Source organism: Phodopus roborovskii, unplaced genomic scaffold, assembly GCF_943737965.1.
Source record: "Phodopus roborovskii unplaced genomic scaffold, PHOROB, whole genome shotgun sequence".
In the NCBI taxonomy this organism is placed as follows: Eukaryota; Metazoa; Chordata; class Mammalia; order Rodentia; family Cricetidae; genus Phodopus; species Phodopus roborovskii.
This window is the reverse complement of record NW_026126416.1, coordinates 33500155-33521293: the sequence shown is the minus strand read 5'-3', so window position 1 is coordinate 33521293 and position 21139 is coordinate 33500155. Positions and strand designations below refer to the sequence as shown.

General features: G+C 41.7%; 1 protein-coding gene across 1 annotated transcript in view; it reads left to right on the top strand.

Moving 5' to 3' along the window:
• The first annotated feature begins 1053 nt into the window (after nt 1–1053).
• The window catches only part of Rtf1 (RTF1 homolog, Paf1/RNA polymerase II complex component), a 54174-nt gene continuing 34088 nt past the window's right edge, over nt 1054–21139 (top strand). The window contains exons 1-2 of the mRNA XM_051183675.1: nt 1054–1272; nt 15178–15288. Of these exons, the coding sequence (XP_051039632.1) occupies nt 1069–1272; nt 15178–15288 (315 nt within the window). The 5' untranslated portion in view covers nt 1054–1068. The remainder of the gene's footprint in view (nt 1273–15177; nt 15289–21139) is intronic.

Below are 21139 nucleotides of genomic sequence, written 5' to 3'. Positions count from 1 at the left end.
GTTTATAACTCCACACTTGGCAAGGGATCTTTGATGTGTATTGTAGTTGAGTTGGAAAAGAAAACTTAAAAGAGTCAAAGTGGAATAGTGAGCAAAAGAGCAAGAGCTCATCAACACAGCCAAGGAAGATCTGAATTCCAAAGTTCAGTCAGAATGAATGAACTGATGGGCTCCAGGAAGACTTGATAACAGCCTGAAATTATTACTGTTTATATTCCTTAGTAAATACAAATCCTGCTATATATATATGTAATATATATATACATTATATATATATATATATATACATACACACACACACACACACACACACACATACATTTATACTGGTGCTGATCTTTTGTCAGATGATTTTAAATCCAATAGACATAAAACACTTCCTTTTCCCCTCCAAACCTCTCTTATATTTTGATAAAGGGCTAACTTGCCTTCACCTTCCTAAACCAAAATTTGAAGCCCGTGCTCCTTCTGAGCACCAATCTCAAATCCTAGCAAATAATCCAGAATCCATCTTCTTCTCTATTCTCGGTCTCTTCCGGTGTCGAAGACATCGTCGTCCATCATCAAGACACAGGACAACCCAAGCGAGTTTGAAACTCCGTAATACAGCTCATTAGCCGCGTCTTCTCAGCTCACCCCACACCCTCTACACCTGCTGCTTCCCCACAATGAATCTGAGTTCCAAACTAATTTTATTATCGCTTGGAATACTCTTTCCTATTCTTTGGGTCACAGTTCGGCTGTCACTAATACGACCCAGGCAGGCAGCCTCCGGTTCTTCCACACATGCTCTCAGCGAGTTCCAGGCGACTGTCGTCCACGCGGGTTACTCCTGAAATCACCTTCCAAGGCTGAAGATGCATGAGCTTCATCAGAGTAGACCCTGGTCGGGATACTCAAACTAGTTTCAAGCAGAGAACACCTGGGCAGCTCGCAGCTCCAACCGCTTCAGTTTCCGGCCCGCGGAAAGAGACTGGGTAACTCCCGCCCGGAACCGGAGAGAGCGTAGCCCCGCCCCTCGCGCTGCGTCGAGGATGGGGCGGGGCCAGGGGGCGGAGCGGAGCGCGCATGCGCGGTCGCCTTTGTGTGGGTCGAGCGGCGGCGGCGGCGGTGGTGGCGGCAGTGGCGGTCCCACTGGCAGGCGGGCAAGAGGGGAGTCCCGGCGGCGTCCGGCGTGGGAGCCGGGGGACCACCATGGTAAAGAAGCGGAAAGGCCGTGTCGTAATCGACTCGGATACGGAGGACAGCGGCAGCGACGAGAACCTGGATCAGGTGAGGGCAGGCCGCGGAGGCGCGGGCCGGCGGAGCGGGAGGGCTGAGTCCTGGCCACCGGAGCTGGGAGCCGCCCGGCCCGAGTGTCTGGCCCGTCCGGTGTCCGGCCGACTGCTGCAGTCCCTGCCTGTCTCCCCGCTGAGTCTTAGGCCCTGTGAGCTCGGCCCAGGCCTGGAGACCGACCCCCGAGGACTTGGCGCCTTGGGCCGGGAGGCGGGGCAGGGATCGGGGCTGATGGGCCTCGGGGTTTGGGGTACTGAAGGGAGCCACTGTCTGCTTGGGCCGGATCAGGGCGTCATGACTGTAGGCCGGGAGATTTGGGCCGGGCGAGATAGGAAGTATCACCCGGCAACCTCAATGGCTGGGAGATTTTGGAGGAGGTGCAAGGATAAGCATGGGGCTGTGGGAGGGAAAAATAGCCTAGAAGGTGTGGACTCTGAAAGATGAAGATTTTCGGACCAGGCATGTGGACGTAGGAGGGACACCCATAAATGTCCCAAAGAGCTTCCCCGGTGTTTTGGGAGGAAGACTTAGCTGTAGTCTCGTTGGAGACTAGGGACATTTACCGTCGAAATGGGTTCCCGTTGGGTTGTCAGACAAAAATCCCTTGGGAGGAGGAAAGAGGGCAGATAACTGGAAGTTGTGAACGGTGGGACAGCGTAGAGGGACTGTGGCTTAAGCTCTTAGCCTTTTTTTTTTTTTTTTTTTTTTTTTTTTATGCAGCAGCCCGGAATTCTTTTTCACTTGAAGATCAGGGAGCAAGTATTAAAAGTAACTTGTGGCCTTAGTGTCTTGCTTAGAGTAGCCCCATTTTTTGTGGCCTTAGTGGCTTAGAGTAGCCCTCACTGCTTATGTACTCTAGAAAATACTAGAGGGAGGAAGCTGTTCTTGTAGCAGTACTCTGATGGTAGCAGGAGATACAAAGATGGTTTCCTCCATGTTTCATGAGTAAGAGGCATAAAGGAAGAGTATGCAAGATACAATAGCTTTATAAATGGAGTAGATTACTAAATTCAGAATCTGAAATTCCGATTCCTAATGCTTTCTACCCATGTACCTTTGGTCTCCACTGTAAAATAGCGGTATAACATCAGCCTTGTGTATTGAATTGGGCAGTTGAATGGATCAAATGTTTATAATAATGTTGGTGTAAAATGCAAAAGTTTTTGTATAAAAACCTTCTTGGGAGTAATATACCTGGGATCTCAGGATTAATTAGGGCTTGAAAAGGGAGGGCTTTTAAGAGGAAAAGGCCAGTAAGGTTCTAAAGAAAAAGACCCACACACCAGTTCAATTCTCTCTCTCCCTCTCCCCTCTCCCCTTCCCTCTCCCCCTCCCTCTCCCCACTCTCCCCTCTCCTCCCCTTCCTCCTCTCCTCTCTCCTCTCTCTGAGACAGGGTTTCTATGTGTAGCTTTGGAGCCTGCCCTGGAACTCATGCTGTAGACCAGGCTGGCCTCGAACTCACAGAGATACGCCTGCCTCAGCCTTCTGAGTGCTGGGATTAAAGGCATGCAGCACCACCACCTGGCCAGTTTTTCTTTTTTGATACAGGGTCTCAGATTATAGCCTAGTATGTTACTGAACTGAGCCAGTTCTCCTGCCTTGACCTCTTGAGTGCAGGATTATAGGCCTGCCCCCCCCCAAAAAAAAGACCAAAACAAACAAACAAAAAAACCCACCAAACTTTTAAAAGGATGGTAGGGAGGAAGCAAAGTAATGGGGCCAGTAAAAGACTATCTAAAAACAGGAAACTCTGTTTAGGGATAGGAATTGAGTGAGTAAATTGAAGACATTTTCATTGAAAGACTTGTAAAAATCTGCCAAAAATGTATTGTTGTTTATAAAAAGTTTTGATAAATTTTTAGACTGGCAAAAAGATTAGAATCTTTATCATATTCCTGCCCCTCTGTTTAGTGGAGTACAGATGTAATAATTTACATTATATCTGGAATGAATTAGATATCATGATTCTCTATTTACATGATCAAATTTTCAAATCATGGTGAAGTTGAACATATTTCTTCCACTTTACATATGAAGAAAATGAGAGGAAAGTTGCTAAGTAATTCCCTAGTAGATAGTAGAAATGGAATAAGTATATTGTTTCTATTATATCAGGTTAGTATATATAGTTTTAGTTTTTCATATTGTAAAATGAAAATAATGTGGCTTTTTAAATATTGTTTTGATTTGTTTAATTTTTTTAAAAAAATATTTTTATTGCATTGTATTTTGCCTGCATGTGAGGGTACCAGATCCCCTGGAACTGGTGTTATAAACAGTTGTGAGCTACCATGTGGGTGCTAAGAATTGAACCTGGGTCGGCTGGAAGAGCAGTCAGTGCTCTTAACCAGTCCAGCCCTTAAAAGTGTGTGTGTGTGTGTGTGTGTGTGTGTGTGTGTGTGTGTGTGTGTTTTCTTCATGTATATCTGAGCCATGTGTGTACCTGTTGCTCACGGAGGCCAGAAGAGGGTATTGAACTGCCTGGAGCTGGAGTTATAGATAGTTGTGAGCTGTCATGTGAATGGTGGAAAGCAAACCTAAGTCTTCTGCAAAAGCAGCAAGTTGTTGTAACAGCTGAGCCATCTCTAGGTCTTGGTTTGTTTTTGAGGTAGGGGCTTGCTGTGTAGTCTGTGCTAGCTTTGAACTTGCAATCCTCATGCCTCAGCCTTCAGAGTGTTGGGATTACAAGCTTGAGCCTCACCACATCCAGCTTCATGCCCAGCTAGAGAATAATGTTTTATGGCCAGTTTCCATGTTGCTAAAACTTATATTTTTTAAGATACACTAAATAGTGCCAGGCGTTGGTGTCACACGAGCAAAGCCAGCCTGGTCTACAGAGAGAGTTCCAGAACAGGCTCCAAAGCAATACAGAGAAACCCTGTCTCTAAAAAACAAACAAACAAACAAACAAACAAAAACAACCAAAAAACCCACTAAATAGAGAACAGTCAATTAGAAAGATTGTTTAGGATACTTGTAAAGTCTTCTTACACCATCTGTTCCAAAGAGGAATGAATTAAACTACCAGTTATTCTGACCGCGATGATTTTTCCACAGAATTCTGATGAATGATTGAGTGGAGTACATCCATTGGTGGTAGGGATATATTACTTGATACACAAAGAATATTTGCAGGGACTGAGGAGATGGCTCTGTGGGTAAAAGCAGCATGCTATTCTTAGAGAGAACTTGGGTTCAGTTTCCAGCACCATATGGTGGCTCACAACCATCTTTAGTTGTAGGGGATCAAATCTCCTCTTCTGACCTCCACAGGCACCAAGTGCACAGATAATTCATAAAACACTCATACACACGAAATAAAAATAAATAAATCTTTTAAAAAAAAGTATTTCCAAAGTAGTAATCGAAAGAGGTTGCAACTTTAGATCTAATTCTAAATATCTACAAGAAAAGAGAATGTGAAATGTGTATATGGTACCAAAAATATTTCAACAGCAATTCTACTCCCCCTTCAGCTACTTGTTGGCATGTTTGCTATTGGATGGGAACTGGGTTAAAAGTCCCTTACATCCTAACAGGGGCACCAGTGCCTTCTGTTTGTTCGTATTTGTCTGTTTAGCACTGTGCCAGGCTCTCAAAGGAATCCAAGAGAAGATCTCTGTCTTCTGGATGGCCTTACCAAAAGCTTTTAGAAGAAATTATAGTCAACCTGATTTTAAGATCTTAAGGAGTCTGCAAAATATAGCTAGTGCCTCTCCTGACTAATGATGAGGTTTCATTGGAGGGTTGACTAGTTCATGGTTCTTGTAGAAAGAATAAACCATGACAGTTCTGCCAGTTCATAGGAAAGTGGTGCTCAGTTATTAAGGAGGCCTTTCCTCTGAGTTTTCAGGTGGGAAACTAAACCTTTATGGCAGAATTACTGTAACAACTCTAAATGGGTCCTTACTGAAGGGGTGGTGGGAAAGCTGCTTGTGCTTTCCTTGGTGGTTAGAAGAAGGACACAACACTATGTATGATGCATATGTTCCAGTTTAAAAAGGCACACTGATGAAGGAAACACACACACACACACACACACACACACACACGTATGTTGGGGGCAGTTGGGCATATTTCCTACCTCTGGTCTATTAAATCAGACCCTCAGAGACTAAAGTACTGGATTCTATATTTGTAACAGGTATAGGCTAGGCAATTATGATTCATGTTCATGATTAAGACCACTATTTTGTATGCAAGTTCATCTTAGTAAAATATTGTAACTAGTTGGGGAGAAAAATAGGTGCTTGTGTTTCCTATAGTGTATCCAAGTTAAGAGCATACATGCAACTCAAAGAACTTGACAGAGATGTTTAAAGTGGCAATGGCAATACAGTTAGCTCATTTAAATCTCTACTATGATGTAATTGGTAAGATTTTTTTTATATTTTCATTGCCTCTGCTGGCGTTGAACCCAGGATATCATGCATACTAAATATATGCTTTGCCACTAAGCTGTATACCCAGCCACTAGAGGTGCTTTATATTTTTTAATTTTTAAAAAATTTTATGAATATGGATATTTTACCTGCATGCGTGTTTGGTTGATTTTGGTTTTTGAAGCAGGATTTCAATGTGTAGTCCTGGCTGTCCTGGAACTTACTTTATAGGCCAGGCTGACCTTGAACTCACAGAGATCTGTCTGCCTCTGCCCTAAGTGCTGGGATTAAAGGCATGTGCCACCACTGTCTGGTTCCTGCTTGTATGTTGGCATACCACATTCATGACTGGTGCCTGCAGAGAACTAAAGAGGTTGTTGGATCCCCTGGAACTGGAGTTCTAGATAATGGTGAGCTGGCATGTGGGTGCTGGGAATTGGACCCAGGTCCTCTGGAATAGCCAGTGCTCTTAACCACTGAGTCATCTCTTCAGCCCTAGAGATTCTTTTTCTTGAGTCAGTGATTCTTTCTTCTTGGGTAGGGATGTGTGTGCGTTCATGAAAATAACTCTCTGGAGATTAAACCCAAGGCATCATGCACTCTGGGCACATGCTCTGCCACTGAGCTACACTTCCAAGCTTTGGAGGATTTTCCTTTTGTATGTAACCTGATCATGAGCCTGTTTTTTATTTTGGCCACGTTGTTCCTTTTCCATTTTTAAACTGCAGGACACTTGTCTTTGGTGCTTTACTCAGCCCTAACCTGCCATGGCAGTGCACAGCTGTAACCCTAACTAGCACTGAGAGACCTGAAGCAGGAGGAACAGTCGTTCAAGGCCAGACAGGACTGCGTGATTGATTCCTTCTTTCTCTCTGCTTTGCCTTTCTCAACACTTGTTCAGGTATATTCATAATAAAATATTTTATGGTTTTCTTTCTTTTTAGAGAGAAAGTGTCTTACTTGTAGCTATGCTGGCCTGAAACTTATGACAGTTTGCCTCCCTCAGCTTTCCAAGTGCTAGGGATTACAGTGTGACCCACCATTCCCGTTTTATAGGTTGTTTTGTTTTGTTTTCTCATCAACTTGAAATGGCAGCAATGAAATTTGTTTTTGAAGATGGCCTGGTGGCACAGACTTAATCCCAGCCACTCTACTTAGGCCAAAGCAGAAGAGTCACAAGTTCAAGGCCTGTTTGCCCTGTAGAGTAGGGCTGGACTGACTGGGCAACTTGATGAAACCATCTCAAAAGGTAAACAGAGAGCTAGGAATATGATTTAATGTTAAGTGCTCACCAAGCATGCAGGAAGCTTTAGGTTCCAACCCCCATATTGAAAAGAAGAAGGAAAAAAAAAAAAAGGAAGATCTATCTTAAGATGGCCTACTAGATATTGTCTAGGACCTCTGGTGTTTTGTATAAAACATTGATATAAAGTATCCTATAACTGTTCCTCATAAAACTTGGGAAATTTAAAAGTTATACTTTTCACTGATAGCGTTTCATGTTAGTAGAGGTAGATTTTGAAAGCTATAATGAATTTATGAGTGAGTGGCAGTGTTAACTTGTGAAGTGCTAAGTTTGTGTAATAGTGTTACATATAGTTTGCAACTTATTTACTAATTTCACTTGGCTTTTATTTGGAAATGGTTAGAAAAGAGGGAAGTCTCTTGGCAGCTTTGATTAATTCTCTCTCACTCACTCTCTGTCTCACTGTGCATGTGCAGGCTTGAATACCATGGCATGTATGTGAAGGTCAAAATACAACTTTTAGTAGCTGGTTTTCTCCTGCTATGTGGGCCCCTAGACTAAATTCAGATCATTAGGGTTGGTGTTGGTAGCAGGTGCTTTTCTTTACCTGCTAAGCCACCTCATGGGCTACTACTTGTAAATGTCCTATTTTAGCAGAGAGTAATGGGACTTTAGGCATGTACCACTACATGTGGCTAAAGGTTTATTTGTAATCCTAACTTTCAGTAAAATAAGTTACACATTCATATTGTTAATGGAAACATTGAAGCAATACTTAAAATATTCAACAAACTTTCAATTTTCTCTTCAAGTCTTTTTTTTTTTTTTTTTTTTTTTTTTTTAATGTGTGTGTGTTTTTGGGGGATGTGTAACAGCCCTGGCTGTCCTGGAACTCACTCACAGAGACCCTCCTGTCTCTCCCTCTTGAGTGCTGGGATTAAAAGTGTGCACCGTCATCGATTTTTCCTGTCTATTTTTAATGTTGCCTATAATCCATTAACTTTGACTTCTCCATCCTCAGAGTTAAAACAGAATCTGCTTCTGCAGCTAGGTTAGATGGTTCACATCTGTCATGCCAGCACTTAGAATACTGAGGGGAAAGGTCTCCCATGAGTTCAAGGCCAGCCTGCATGCGCAGTGAGATCCTGTCTTGAAAACCAAAACAAGCCATATATATCCCTCTTTACTCTCACCCTGCATTACATTTCTTTCAGTTTCACAAGCGAGCTCAGTCTTTCCTGCCTCGCCTCTTCTGTGCATGTTGGTGTCTCAAAAATAAACACAAAACCCCTCCCTTTATTCTCCAGTTCCCTAAACATCTGTTCCAGGTCTCAACTTAAATGCCATCCTTATCAGGCCACTATTAAGCCATATACATATCTGCCCTTCCTTCATAACTTGCAATCCAATGTAAAGAAAATGACTCTAAGTATCTTGTAAGTGGCAAACACTTCCATTTTGTTCATCTAACGTAATATATATGTTGAAAAACAGCAATCTCTACTGTTGAGTGAACAATAAATATACCAACAGAACCAAGTCTAAAATGAGTTTTGGATTGGTAAGAAACTTTTAATAGGTTTTATATTTTCCTCTTTATTATTTGTATTTTATTATATTATCATTTGTTTATTAATTTATTTATTATTTGTATTTTATGTGCATTGGTGTTTTGCCTGCATATATGGTTGTGTGAGGGTATTAGATCCACTGGAACAGGAAGTATAGACAGTTGTAAGCTGCCATGTGGGTGTTGGTAATTGAACTCAGATCCTCGGGAAGAGCAGCCAGCCAGTGCTCTTATCACTGAGCCATCTCTCCAACTCAAGGGTTTTGTATTTTTCTTAAAAGCTTTGATATCAAAGCTGCCACGGCGGGGGGGTGGGGGGGTGAGGAGGTAGATTGAAGAGATCAGTAGTAGAGTACCTACCTAGAATACTTAGGAATTAATGAACACATAGACAGACCAGACAGACACAGACACACACACACACACACACACACACACACACACACACACACACACACAGAATTAATCAATTGTGCTACTCACAAATTCATTATAGCTTTCAAAATCTATCTCTACTAACATGAACCAAGTTTCCCAAGTTTTATGTGGAACAGTTATAGAAGGATGCTTTATATCAACGTTTTATACAAAACACCAAACAGAGGTCCTAGACAATATCTAGTAGGCCATCTAAGATAAGACTATTCATTTTTTGCATGCATGTGAAGGTTAGAGGACAACTTTTCAGAATTGGCTCACTCTTTCACCATGGGTCCCAGTGATGGAACTTTGTCAGGCTTGGCAACAAGCACCTTTACCTGCTGAGCCATTGCTTCTGAACACCTGACTTTCCCTTCATTACTCTTCAAGACAGGATTTCTCTGTGCAGCTTTGGAGCCTGTCCTAGAACTCACTCTGTAGATGAGGCTGGCTTTGAACTCACAGAGATCCTCCTATCTCTGTGTGTCCCTACTACCCCTCTGAGTGTTGGGATCAAAGGTATATGCCATCACTGCCTAGCTAAATTTTTATTTTATTGTTCATGTGTTTTGCCTGCATGTGTGTCTGTGTGAGGATGTCAGGTCCCCTGGAACTGGAGTTAACAACCATTGTGAGCTGCCATGTGGATTCTGGGAATTGAAAAAGTGTACCTAATAGCCTCTTTTCTTTTTAAGACAGGATCTTACTATGTAAACAGAGAATCTACGTGCCTCTGCCTCCCAAGTGCTAGGACTGAAAATGTGTGCCACCACAGTTGGTACCTGGTGCTTTTTAAATTCTGAGACAGAGTCTTATTAAATTTCTTAGGCTGCCCTTGAACTCTCTGTAGCTCAAGAGTCCTTGAATTTAAGATCCTCCTGCCACAAACTTTCCAGTATCTCAGATCATGGGTTTATGTTATAAGCTGGTCTCTTGCTTTATTTTAGGTCTCAGTTTGTGCTCTCTACTTAAATGTGACCTTTGAACAGTGTGATGAAACTGCATATCTTCACAGATAGACCTGGAGCAGATTGGGCACTGATACATTAAGCATATCTTTGGTTTAGTTTAAATTTGATAGATCACGGTGTCACCGCACACAGCAGCATTCTATTTAAGACATGTCAAGATAAATGTGAAGGTTTTTACTGGATGAGATGAAATATAGTGATGGTAGCGAAAGAGATCACTGGACATAAGAAGTGTAGAATTATGGAGTGGGCTATAGGAAAAAGGCAGATAGGTTTGCCCCTTGTGTATGGACCACTTTTTTTTTTTTTTTTTTTTCTTCCAAGACAGGGTTTCTCTGTATTGCTTTGGAGACTGTCCTGGAACTCACTCTGTAGACCAGGCTGGCCTCGAACTCACAGAGATCCGCCTGCCTCTGCCTCTGCTTCTCTAATGCTGGGACTAAAGGTATGTGCCACCAACGTCTGGCTTTTTTTTTAAGGTTTATTTATTATGTATGCAGCGGTCTGCCTGCATGCCAGAAGAGGACACCAGATCTCATAGATGATTGTGAGCCACCATTTGGTTGCTGGGAATTGAACTCAGAACCTCTGGAAGAACAGCCAATGCTCTTAAGCTTGGAAATATCTCTCCAACCCCAAGTACCACTTTTAAAAAAGTACAGATATCAAATAAATCACCCTTAAAAAATACCTTCATGCCAGGTGGTGGCCATGCACACCTTTCACCCCAGGACTCAGAGGCTAGAGGACTAGAGGTAGGCTGATCTCTGTGAGTTTGAGGCTAGCCTGGTCTACAGAGTAAGTTTCAGGACAGGCTCTAAAGCTACACAGAGAACCTGTCTTGAGATAAAAAACAAAACAACAAAAATTCATGTGGATGGAGAGATGACTGAGCAGTTAAGAGTTAAATTGCAGCTCTTCCCTAGGACCCAAGTGTGGTTCCCAGCCACCTGTAATTTGAGCTCCAGGGGATCTGACACTCTCTTCTGTCTTCCTCAGGCACATGTGCATGCATGTGTGTACACACATGCACAAATAAAAGTAATAAAAATCTCTTCATGTGTGCAGTATTGTGGAGACTTCATTGACACACTGTTTTTGCCATCTGTATCTAGGTTATAAAGGGTAAGCCATGTAGTGGTTTGATCAGGAATTCCCTAAGTAGCTTTCTGGATTGAGCTCCAGAAGTAGAGAGGGCAGTTTTCACACTATTAAGGTCTTTGTTGTCTATACACTATTGTAGTGTAACTAATATATGCTACACAAGGTGAAAGTGTACTTATCAGATACATTTATTCATTGGTGGAAAGCCCTCTTGTTTTTTGTTTTATTTTTATTTTTTTTTGCTACAGGGTCTTGCTCTCTACCCCAGGATGTCTGGAAATACTTTCAATCCTAGGCTGGCTTCAAACTTGTGTCAGTTTTCCTTTTCATCTTCCAAGTGCTGAGGTTACAGATTTATGGTCCCAAATAAGGAGTGTATGTGTGTGTGGTTTTTATCTGTCTGTCTACCTACCTACCTACCTACCTACCTACCTACCTACCTACCTACCTATTGGGTTTTTTCAAGATAGAGTTTCTCTATATAGCAGTTCTGGCTGTCCTGGAATTTGCTTTGTCAACATGGCTGGCCTTGAACTCACAGAGATCTGCTTGCCTCTGCCTCTGAGTGCCTCCCTGCAGTATGTTCACTTTGAAGTGCATAGATGTATGGAAGTCAGAGGACAACTTGAGGTAGTTGGTTCTGTCCTTTCACTGTATGGGTTCTGGGTATTGAGTAAAGGTTTTCAGGCTTATGGCTAGTTCCTTTTTCCTTCGGAGCCATCTTGCCAGCCCAGTTTTGGTAACTTTTAATGAATATCTACTAAATATAAATAATATCTACTGTTTCAAGGAAGGACTTGGTTGCAAGCTATAGTCAAAATTTCATTACTGTAATGAATTAGGTTACTTCTTAGGAAGAAAGGTGTACTTAGCTCACAGTTTTGGAGGCTGGAAGCCAACATCATGGTACAGACTCAGGCTCCATGACATCATGGTGAGAGACATGAATAGTTCCATGTGTCTTTCTGCTTACAAAGTTGTCAAAATTCAGTTGTGAAGTTGTAACTTCTGTAAGCCCCACTTCTACACACCATAGCCAAATCAATTTCCTCTTCTCTTAATAGCATCAAGTAATTCTCTGCGGATCAAACTACTGCAAGAAGCTGGGTGTTGTGGCACATGCCTTTAGTTCCAACAGTAGGCACTTAGATCTCTGTGCCAGGACAGCCAGGGCCACAGAGTGAGGCTTTACCTCAAAACAAAACAAACTACTGTAAGAGTTAGAGTAACAAAGCATATTCAAACTAGAGCAAGAGTATATCTAAATACATGTTCTAATGAGTTGGTGTTAAAACTAAATTCTCAAGTCCTTAAATTGATAAAAAAAATTGCTTAGCAGGTACAGGTGCCTGCTGCCAAGCTTGATAATTTGAACTCAGTCCTTGAGACCCAGGTGAAAGGTTCTGGTGGAAGGAGAGAACTGACTCTCACAGGTTGTCCTTTGACTTCCAAAGCTTTACCATAGATGCACGCATGTGCGTGTGTACACACACAGGAGATAAATGTAAAAATTTAAGTTCAGTTCCCAAAACCAATGCCAGGCAACAAATAGCTGCCCTTTTCTGGGTCCACAGGCACTTTCACTCACATGTGCATAAACCCATACACATATACACATAATTTAAAATAATGGGGCTGGAGAGATGGCTCAGGGATTAAGAGCATTTGTTGCTCTTACCGAGGACTTGGATTCTGTTCCGAATACATGGTATCTGTAACTATTTAGTTATCTGTAACTTCAGTTTGTGGGAGACTCCTTAGGCACCAGCTATTTGGTGTGTATACATATATGCAGGCAAGACACTCATATACATAAAGTAAATCTAAAAAATTAAAATCTTAAAAAAAAGGGAGAGATTATTGTTCATATTGCAACATGGATGAATGCAGATATATAATGCTAAATGAAAGAAGTCATACTCATGCCAGTGAAATAGCTCAGCAGTCAAACCTGATAACCTGAATTCAATCCCCAGGACTCACATGGTAGCAAACAGACACCCAAAAGTCCTCTGACCTCCACATACATATACACACACAAAAAAAATAATTTAAAAAAATATACAATGAAAAGTAAGAAGCCATACCCAAAGAGGCTCCAGACCATGTGATTCCATTCTTGTACCAATCTCTGATGGGTTGCTGGGAAAGGAGGAGGAAATTGTGAGGGATGGTGGAGTCCTATACCTTGATTTTAGTAGTGTTAAACTGTATGTATTTGCTAATTTCTTAGAGCCATCCTATATGAATGATGTGTGTGTGTCTGTCTGTGTGTGTGTGTGTGTGTGTGTGTGTGTGTGTGTGTGTGAGAGAGAGAGAGAGAGAGAGAGAGAGAGAGAGAGAGTGTGTGTTTATTTATATTTAGTTATTCAAGACAGGGTTTCTCTGTGTAACCCTAGTTCTAGAACTTACTTCGTAGACCTGACTGGCCTCAGTCTCATAGACTTATGCCTGCCTCTGCCTCCAGAGTGCTGGGACTGAAGATGTATGTTGCCACGCCTTGCTATTTTAAACCATTAAGCATAAATATTGCCATTCAATGCATTTGGTCTATAGGAGTTACCTTTGGTCAAAAGGGGTGTCTTGTGACTTTTAGCCTTTTCAGAATCTGTGCTCATTTTTCAATGACATGAGAAGAGTGAATCTCATGACTGCTTATGAAGAAGAAGAAGCATGTCAGCTGTTAATCTCAGAAGGTCATTTTCTCATCCTGGTCAAGGAAGGACAGTACTCCTAAAATAGAAGGAGACTGACAGAAGAAAACAAATGCTTTTCGTAACAGTCTTCTACTTTAAAATCTATCCTGTACTTCACTTCTAATTGCATAGCACTGCAGCATCAAGGATTGCTACTGCCCATATCGATTAACTGCACTTTGTCTGGCACAGTTGGAAATGTGTTTAGACTAGTAGTAAATCATGACTGCATTAGGAGCCAGGATTCTAATGCCAGGTCAAGTCCTGTACTCTCATGTACTCGCTGTTACTCAGTACAGTATACAGCTTAAGAGACATTACTTAGCCTCTTCTGCTCCATATGCTGCTTTTAAAAATGTGTGTGTAAGTGCTAGAGGGATGGCTTAATAGTTGAGAGCACTGGCTGCTCTTTCTTTCAGAGGTCCTGGCTTTAATTCCCAGTGCCCATATGTCAGCTTAAACTCTCTCTATCCAGTTCCAGGGAGTCCAGACATTCTTGCATGCAAGGAAAACATCATTGCACATAAAATAAAAAGTTATTTTTACATGTGTGTATATATGATGCCTGTATGTGTATGGTGAGTGTGTATGAGCTGACATGCGCAGACGCCAGAGTACAGCTTCTTGGAGTCTGTTCTTTCCTTCCACTTTAATGTGGATTCTGAGAATCATCAGGTCATCAGGCTTTTGAAGAAAGCATTGAGCCATTTCACCAGCCCTCCTTTATCTTTAAGTGGGGTGAAAATACATATTGTGGGTTGTTGTGAAGAACAAGTGTCAGATGCTAAGAAAAGTGCCAGGCATCTCATAAGAGCAGTTCAATTGTCAGCTGGTATATTGCAGAGAGTGCAGCAAGTGACTCTTGTTTTTAAACAACCAGGCTGAGACTATTGGAGAAGTAATAGGAAACCATGTGACAATGGACAATCACTGCTACCACCCTTGTATTTAAGTCACCAGCTCAGGGCAGAGATAGTGAATGGGAGTGTTGGGAGTATCAGATTAGAATTCTGTCCAGAACATGTTTTACTTATTGTGTGACCCTGGATTATATAACAGAAAGATAGCTCCTTTTTTCTGATTCACATTTTCAAAGTATAAAATGGCTTCAGGAACTTACAGGTTGTAAGCTTATTAGATAGAATAGGCACAAAGCTAAATTTACAGTAAACTACAGTAAAAGTTCCTGTGTTGGTTCTTTGCCATTTGGAACATGAAGCAGATTGCCTCTACAAGCATAGCTATTACCATCATTTTCGGTTATTGATACTTGGCAGTGTAGAGAGGAATCTGAAAATCTGAAGGTATCCTCAGTTCCATATCCCGTCTCTTTCACTCCCTCAAAGGAGGGCAGATTTTGAAGCCTCAGTTTTTCACTGTGAATACTGGTCTTGTCTGCTCATGTGCTCAGTGCTCATGGGTATGTACTCAGTTGAAAGCACAGGCACGAAGAGATCAAGGTGGCACTTTTTTTGTTGTGTACGACTGATGTGACTCTTTCTGTCTGTTTAGGAGCTCTTGTCCCTGGCGAAGCGGAAGCGCAGTGACTCTGAGGAAAAGGAGCCTCCTGTGAGTCAGCCTGCAGCCTCGTCAGACTCCGAGACATCGGACAGTGATGATGAGGTAGGTTTGGAGGAGCTAGGCCTGTGTGATTGGCAAGTAGTTGATGATGATTCCTGACTTTCTGATGCCTGATGACCTTGCTTCCTTAAACTAAGACCTACAAGAACTTAGGAGGGAAAAGAAACTGTGAAAAGAAAGCTTTGAATTATGTGCCTTACATGGTGGCCATTTTCTGTGATGGAAGGGCCAAATAGTTGTTACCTTTCAAAGAATTCTCTATGTATCCTTGGCTGTACTGGAACTAGTTCTGTAGACTATAGTCTACAGAGATCCACCTGCTTCTGTCTCCTGATCTCTTGAGTGCTGGGATTAATGGTGTGCCCCACCACTGCCTGATCAATTTTTTTTTTTTTTTTTAAAGAAGAATGTCATCTTTGAAATCCTGCTTTCATGTTAGAAAACAAATTCTAAGTCAGACATGTTCATGCCTATGATCTCACCATTCAGGAAGCTGAAGCAGTAGGATCAAGAGTTCAAGGCCAGCCTGGGTTATACAAGACCCAGTTTCAGGAGAAAGTTAATACAGAAAAAAAAACAAAAAAACAAAACAAAAAAAAAAACACGCCATATTAACTTTAGTGATCAATATTAGACACAAAGCTTTCTTTAGGAAGATTGATTTGCCATCCCTCAAAGTGATGGCATTAACTTCAGAGGAAAGTAAAAAGCAAATCAAACAGCTAGCTGTTCATTGCCCAAACCAGGGTAGTTTTCTCAAATGTTTAACGACGAAAGCAAAGCCCTGAAATACCCGGACCATGGGTAGAAGATGGGCAGGGGTTTGACTTAAAGAACTTTCACCGTAGTGATTTCCTAGAGGGAGAGACGTTGCCCTCTGTTCAATCTCTTGTTCTACAGTCTAGGAGAATACTTGCAACAAATTTAGAAATGTTTATTTAATAAAATGAAGTTTAATTAACATCCAAACAGTATTCACCAGTTCCCATTTTATGTAAGTTGAGAATGTTTGCATTCTGACTGACTGAAGTAATGTTCTTCTAGTCTTAAATAATTCGGTAAACCTCTAGGTGGTGGTGACATGTGCCTTTATGCCTTAGTCCCAGTACTTGGGAGACAGAGACAGGCAGATCTCTTTGAGATCCAGGCCAGCCTGGTCTACAGAGTGAGTTGCAGGACAGGCTCTAAACCTACAGAGAGAAACCCTGTCTCAAAAAACCCAAGTAAACAAACAAAACAAAAACCAAAATTCAGTAAACCTAAAATTTCTTCCCAAAGTAAGACACAGTAAATGTTTATTCCTTTTCTGGTGCAGGGACTGTAATTTGCCTTAATACCTGACCTATTACAAAATTTGTAGGGCCTATGAACTAGATTTTGAGTTTTTAAAAAATATATAAACAATACAGAAAATCTTGTTACTTTGTTTTGAGATAGGGTTTCCCTCTGTAGTCCTGATTGGCAAGAAATTTACTGTGTAGCTGGAACTGACTTTAAACTCATGAGCCTCCTGCCCCTTCCTACCTCCTACACTGTGGGGTTAGAGGCTTGTGCCACCACACTCCTACCCCTTCATTCTTCTTGACTGCTCTACTAGAAAGGTAGAGTATGTCAACTCCACAGCATTAGGGCTCACAGCCGGTACTAGAGTAGATCCAGTGTCCTGATAAACCTTTGTGGTTAGGGTTCCCTTTGTTCTGACTACATGAGCATTCTTTACCTTAGCCAAGCATGATGACCCTAACATTGGAGAGGCTGAGGCAGGAAGATCTTTAATTTGAGACTAGCTGAGACTATACATTAGGATCCTGTCTCAAAGAAGAAGAAACACCCAAACAAGCCAAGCCATCATTCTCTTTCCACTCCTCAGCTATTTGTGTGAGTCAGGAGGAAAGGCTTTATTGTGAGTTTATACCCTGTCACCCATGGAAAGGAATTTCAAGGTTTATTTCTAATTGTCTGTTTATGTGTGGGTATGTGCACATGAGTGTGGGTGCCTGAAGGGGCTAGTAGAGAGCATTAGATCCCCTTAAGCTGGAATTACAGGTAGTTTTGAATTGCCTGATATAGGTCACCAGCCCTCTGTTGTAAGAGCAGCCAGTGTCCTTAACCATTTAGCCATCTCTCCAGCACCCTGTACAAAGTTCTTAACTCCTGCTGCTGTCCCCAGGCCCATAGCCCCACCTGATGGGGACAACCTTTTCATCTGTCCCAGTACAGAACACTTCAGTTTTAGAGCAAGTGTTTTACTACTTTGGACAGCTGGGAAGTTAACAAAGTTTTATTTTGTTTTGTTTTCCTCTTTTTTTTTTTTTTTTTTTTTTTTTTCCGATTTTCATTCTACTCCTGATAGTAGAGAACTCAGTGGTGGTACCATGATCCAGAATTAGTTTGCTATAGATTTTTTTGGTTGGGTAGGGTAGTGAAGAATCCATGAAATATGAAATTAGAGATAGGAACTATTGCCTTTCTTTCTCTGCCATAATGAATGTCCAGCCACACATCTGTCTGGAGTAAAATAGTACTGTGCTATATTTTTTCTGCTTTGATTTTTACATCTTTGCTGTTTGCTAACCAGCCTCTTTAAAACTTTTGGTTGTTGAAGTGACCATCCTCAGTCAGATGGAGTATACATGTACCAGAAGCAACACTGGAGGTTTTTCAAATGTACTCCTTTAGTTTTGTCTTTTTGTTCCTTTGTTCCTTGGCTTGAGACAAGATCTCAATATATGCAGCAGTGCTGGGATTACTGGTATTAGCCACTGTACCTGACTACTTTTGTCATTAGTAGTTTTTGGTCCTCTTATATTTTGTACGATGGAAAATTGATAAGAATAGTTAATTTTAACCTTTAAATTTTTTACCTATCTGTCTGTGTATCTGTTTGGTTTTTCAGGGCAGGGTTTCTGGAACTGTCTCAGTGGATGAGGCTGGGATTAAAGGCATGCACCACCAATATGCCACCACTGCCTGGCCCTTTTAAAATTTTTATTTACTATTCTGTGGGCGAGTGAGTGTAGCATGTGTGTTTGGGCACCCTTGCCATGATGCACAGATAGAGGTAAGAGGACAACTTATAAGAGGAATCAGTTCTTTATTCCTCCATGTGGGTTACAGGAACTGAACTCAGGTCATTGGGCTTGATAGCATGTGCCTTTACTGGCTGAGCTACAAACCAAGATCAGCTAGTTTATAAGGTCAGTGGTAGCTGGCCATGGGAGCACAGACCTGTTATCCAGCACTTAAGTGGAGGCAACATGATCAGACGTTCAGGTCATCTTTACCTGCATATTAAGTTCAAGGCCAGTCTAGCAGGTGGAGGAGTTAATGAGAAATGTCATAAAGAGAAAAGCTCCCTGATTTTAGAGCTACTTAGTTGAATAGGGGATGGGGGAGTGGAGAAAACTTATGACAATTTCCTATCTAGGAGAATATATACACTAGACAGTAAGTATAAGATCCACCAAGTGTGGGAATAAGTGAATGTTTGATATATAGTAATTTTTTTAAAGGTGAAACCCTAGGTTTAATAAATATACTAATGTATTTATGGGGTAAGTGATTCTTGTGACACGCATAAAATAAGCAAAGCTCTTTCTGTTTCATATGGACCAAGCCTCAGAAACTGGAAAGACTTCAGTGGCTGAAGGTCATAATACTGGGATGAAGGTGTAGCTCACAATTAGAGTGCATGCTTGACACCTTTAATCCCAGCACTGAGAAGGGGAGTGAAAGGCACTTGGATCTCTTGAGTTCAAGGCCAGCTTGATCTACAGAGTGAGTTCCAGGACAGCCAAGGCTACACAGAGAAACCTTGTCTCAGTTGGAAAAAAATTCACTTGCTGCTCTTGCAGATGATCTCGGTTTGGTTCCCAGCACCCACATGTCAGTTTGCCTACTCTCCCTCTAACTCCAGTTTTATTAGATTCAAGGCTCTCTCCTGGAATCTATGGGTACCAGGCAGTCATGTGGTACACATATATACGTGCCAGAAAAATACTAATACTGATAAAATAAAAATAAATCTTAAAAACATAACAAAATCAAAAGTTCATGAATTCAGCTGGGTAGCGGTGGTGCATGCATTTAATCCCAGCACTAGGGAGACAGAGGCAGGCAGATCTCTTTGAGTTCGAGGCCAGCCTGGTCTACAAAGCTACACAGAGAAACCCTGTCTCGGAAAATTAAAAAATAAAAGAAAAAAGAAATAGCAGAAGTTTCTGCCTGAACAATAATTATTAATTTACTCTTTTAAATGTTTGATTTTTAAATTTTTATTAATTAATTAGTTTTTTGAGGTGGGTCTCATATAGTCCAGGCTGGCCTCAAACTTGATATGTAGCAGAGAATATGACTATGCAATTCTAAGATTTTTCTCCTCCCACCTCCCAAGTGCTTCGATTATAGGCATTTACTACCATGCCTAGAGAGAGGTAGGTAGGTGTGGGTGTGTGTGTGTGTGTGTGGGGGGGTGTGTGTTCTGGAACTCCTTCACTGAAATCTGCCTGCCTCTGCCTCCCAAGTGCTGAGATTAAAGGTGTGCACCACCATCCAGCCTCCCACTTGTGGTTTTCTCTCTATAACTAGACTATAAATTTGTCTGATTTAGTACAAGGATTCTTTATGCTTTTAAGAAATTATGTGATCACCAGATTATAAAATACAACAGTACCATTTGTACTCTGATTAGTTATATAATAGAAATAAGAAATTTATGGTGTTTATTGTGTGTGTGTGTGTGTGTGTACGTACGTGTATGTGCGTGCGCGCACATGCTACAGCATACATTATGGAAGTTATAGTGCAACTTCCTTTCACCATGTGCGCTTGCTCTAGGGAGCAAACTCAAGTTGCAGGTTAGACAACAAACACCTTTAACCACTGAGCCCTTCCACTAGCCTTCTTTATGTGATTGGTGCTGACATTAAGTTGCATTTACTGTTCAACTCATTTTCTGTATTCAGGAGTGGGTGATGGGGACAACTTCAGGAGTCATGCTATCTCAAATATCTTTGTTGTTTTGGTCACTGTGGGGTCTGTAACAGTGAATACAGAAGCCCTCTGATAATTGCTTTGACATCAGCACAAGAAAGGAGGGAGAAAAACAATCTCAATGGAAGTTCTGATTTTTTTTCCCCCAACATAAAAATAGTTTGTTACGTTTATGTAGAACATGGATTTTGTTTTGTTTTGTTTTGTTGACAGGGTCTCTCTGACTGTCTTGCTTGCTGTGAAGACCAGGATGGCCTCAAATTCACAGAGGTCTTCCTGCCTGCCTCTGCCTCCTGAATGCTGGGATTAAACTTGGGCACTGCCACTCCTTGCTGTTTTTGTTTTTGTTTTTTTTTTTTTCTTTTTTTTTTTTTTTTTTTTTTTTCTCTTTCATTTTTAATTTTCTTTGGTTTTTCGAGATAGGGGTTTTATGTGAAACAGTCCTGGCTGTCCTGGAACTTGATTTGTAGATCAGGCTGGCCTCGAACTCACAGAGATCCACCTGCCTCTGCCACCCAGCTGTCTGTCTGTTTGTTTGTTTGTTTGTTTGAGACGGGTCTAATATGTTCCAGCTTGGCTTCAAATTCACCCTGTGGCCAAAAATGGACTTGAGCTTTTTAAAGAGTGTGTGTTGCGCATGTGAGTGCAGTACTGGTGGAAGCTGGAGCTGTTGGCACTGGACTGATGGGGAGCTGAAACCTGGTCTTCTGCTGATGAGGCATCTCTCCGATCTGAGTTGACCTTCTGATCTTCATGACTCCAGTTGTGGTGTGTTGGAGATCAAAACCGGGCCTTCCTGTGTGCTGTTAGCCCCACTGAGCTCCACACACAACTAGAACATGGTTTATAATGAGATTGCACCCACCTTTCTTACTCTGTCTCCTTTTAGTCTCATGTTACC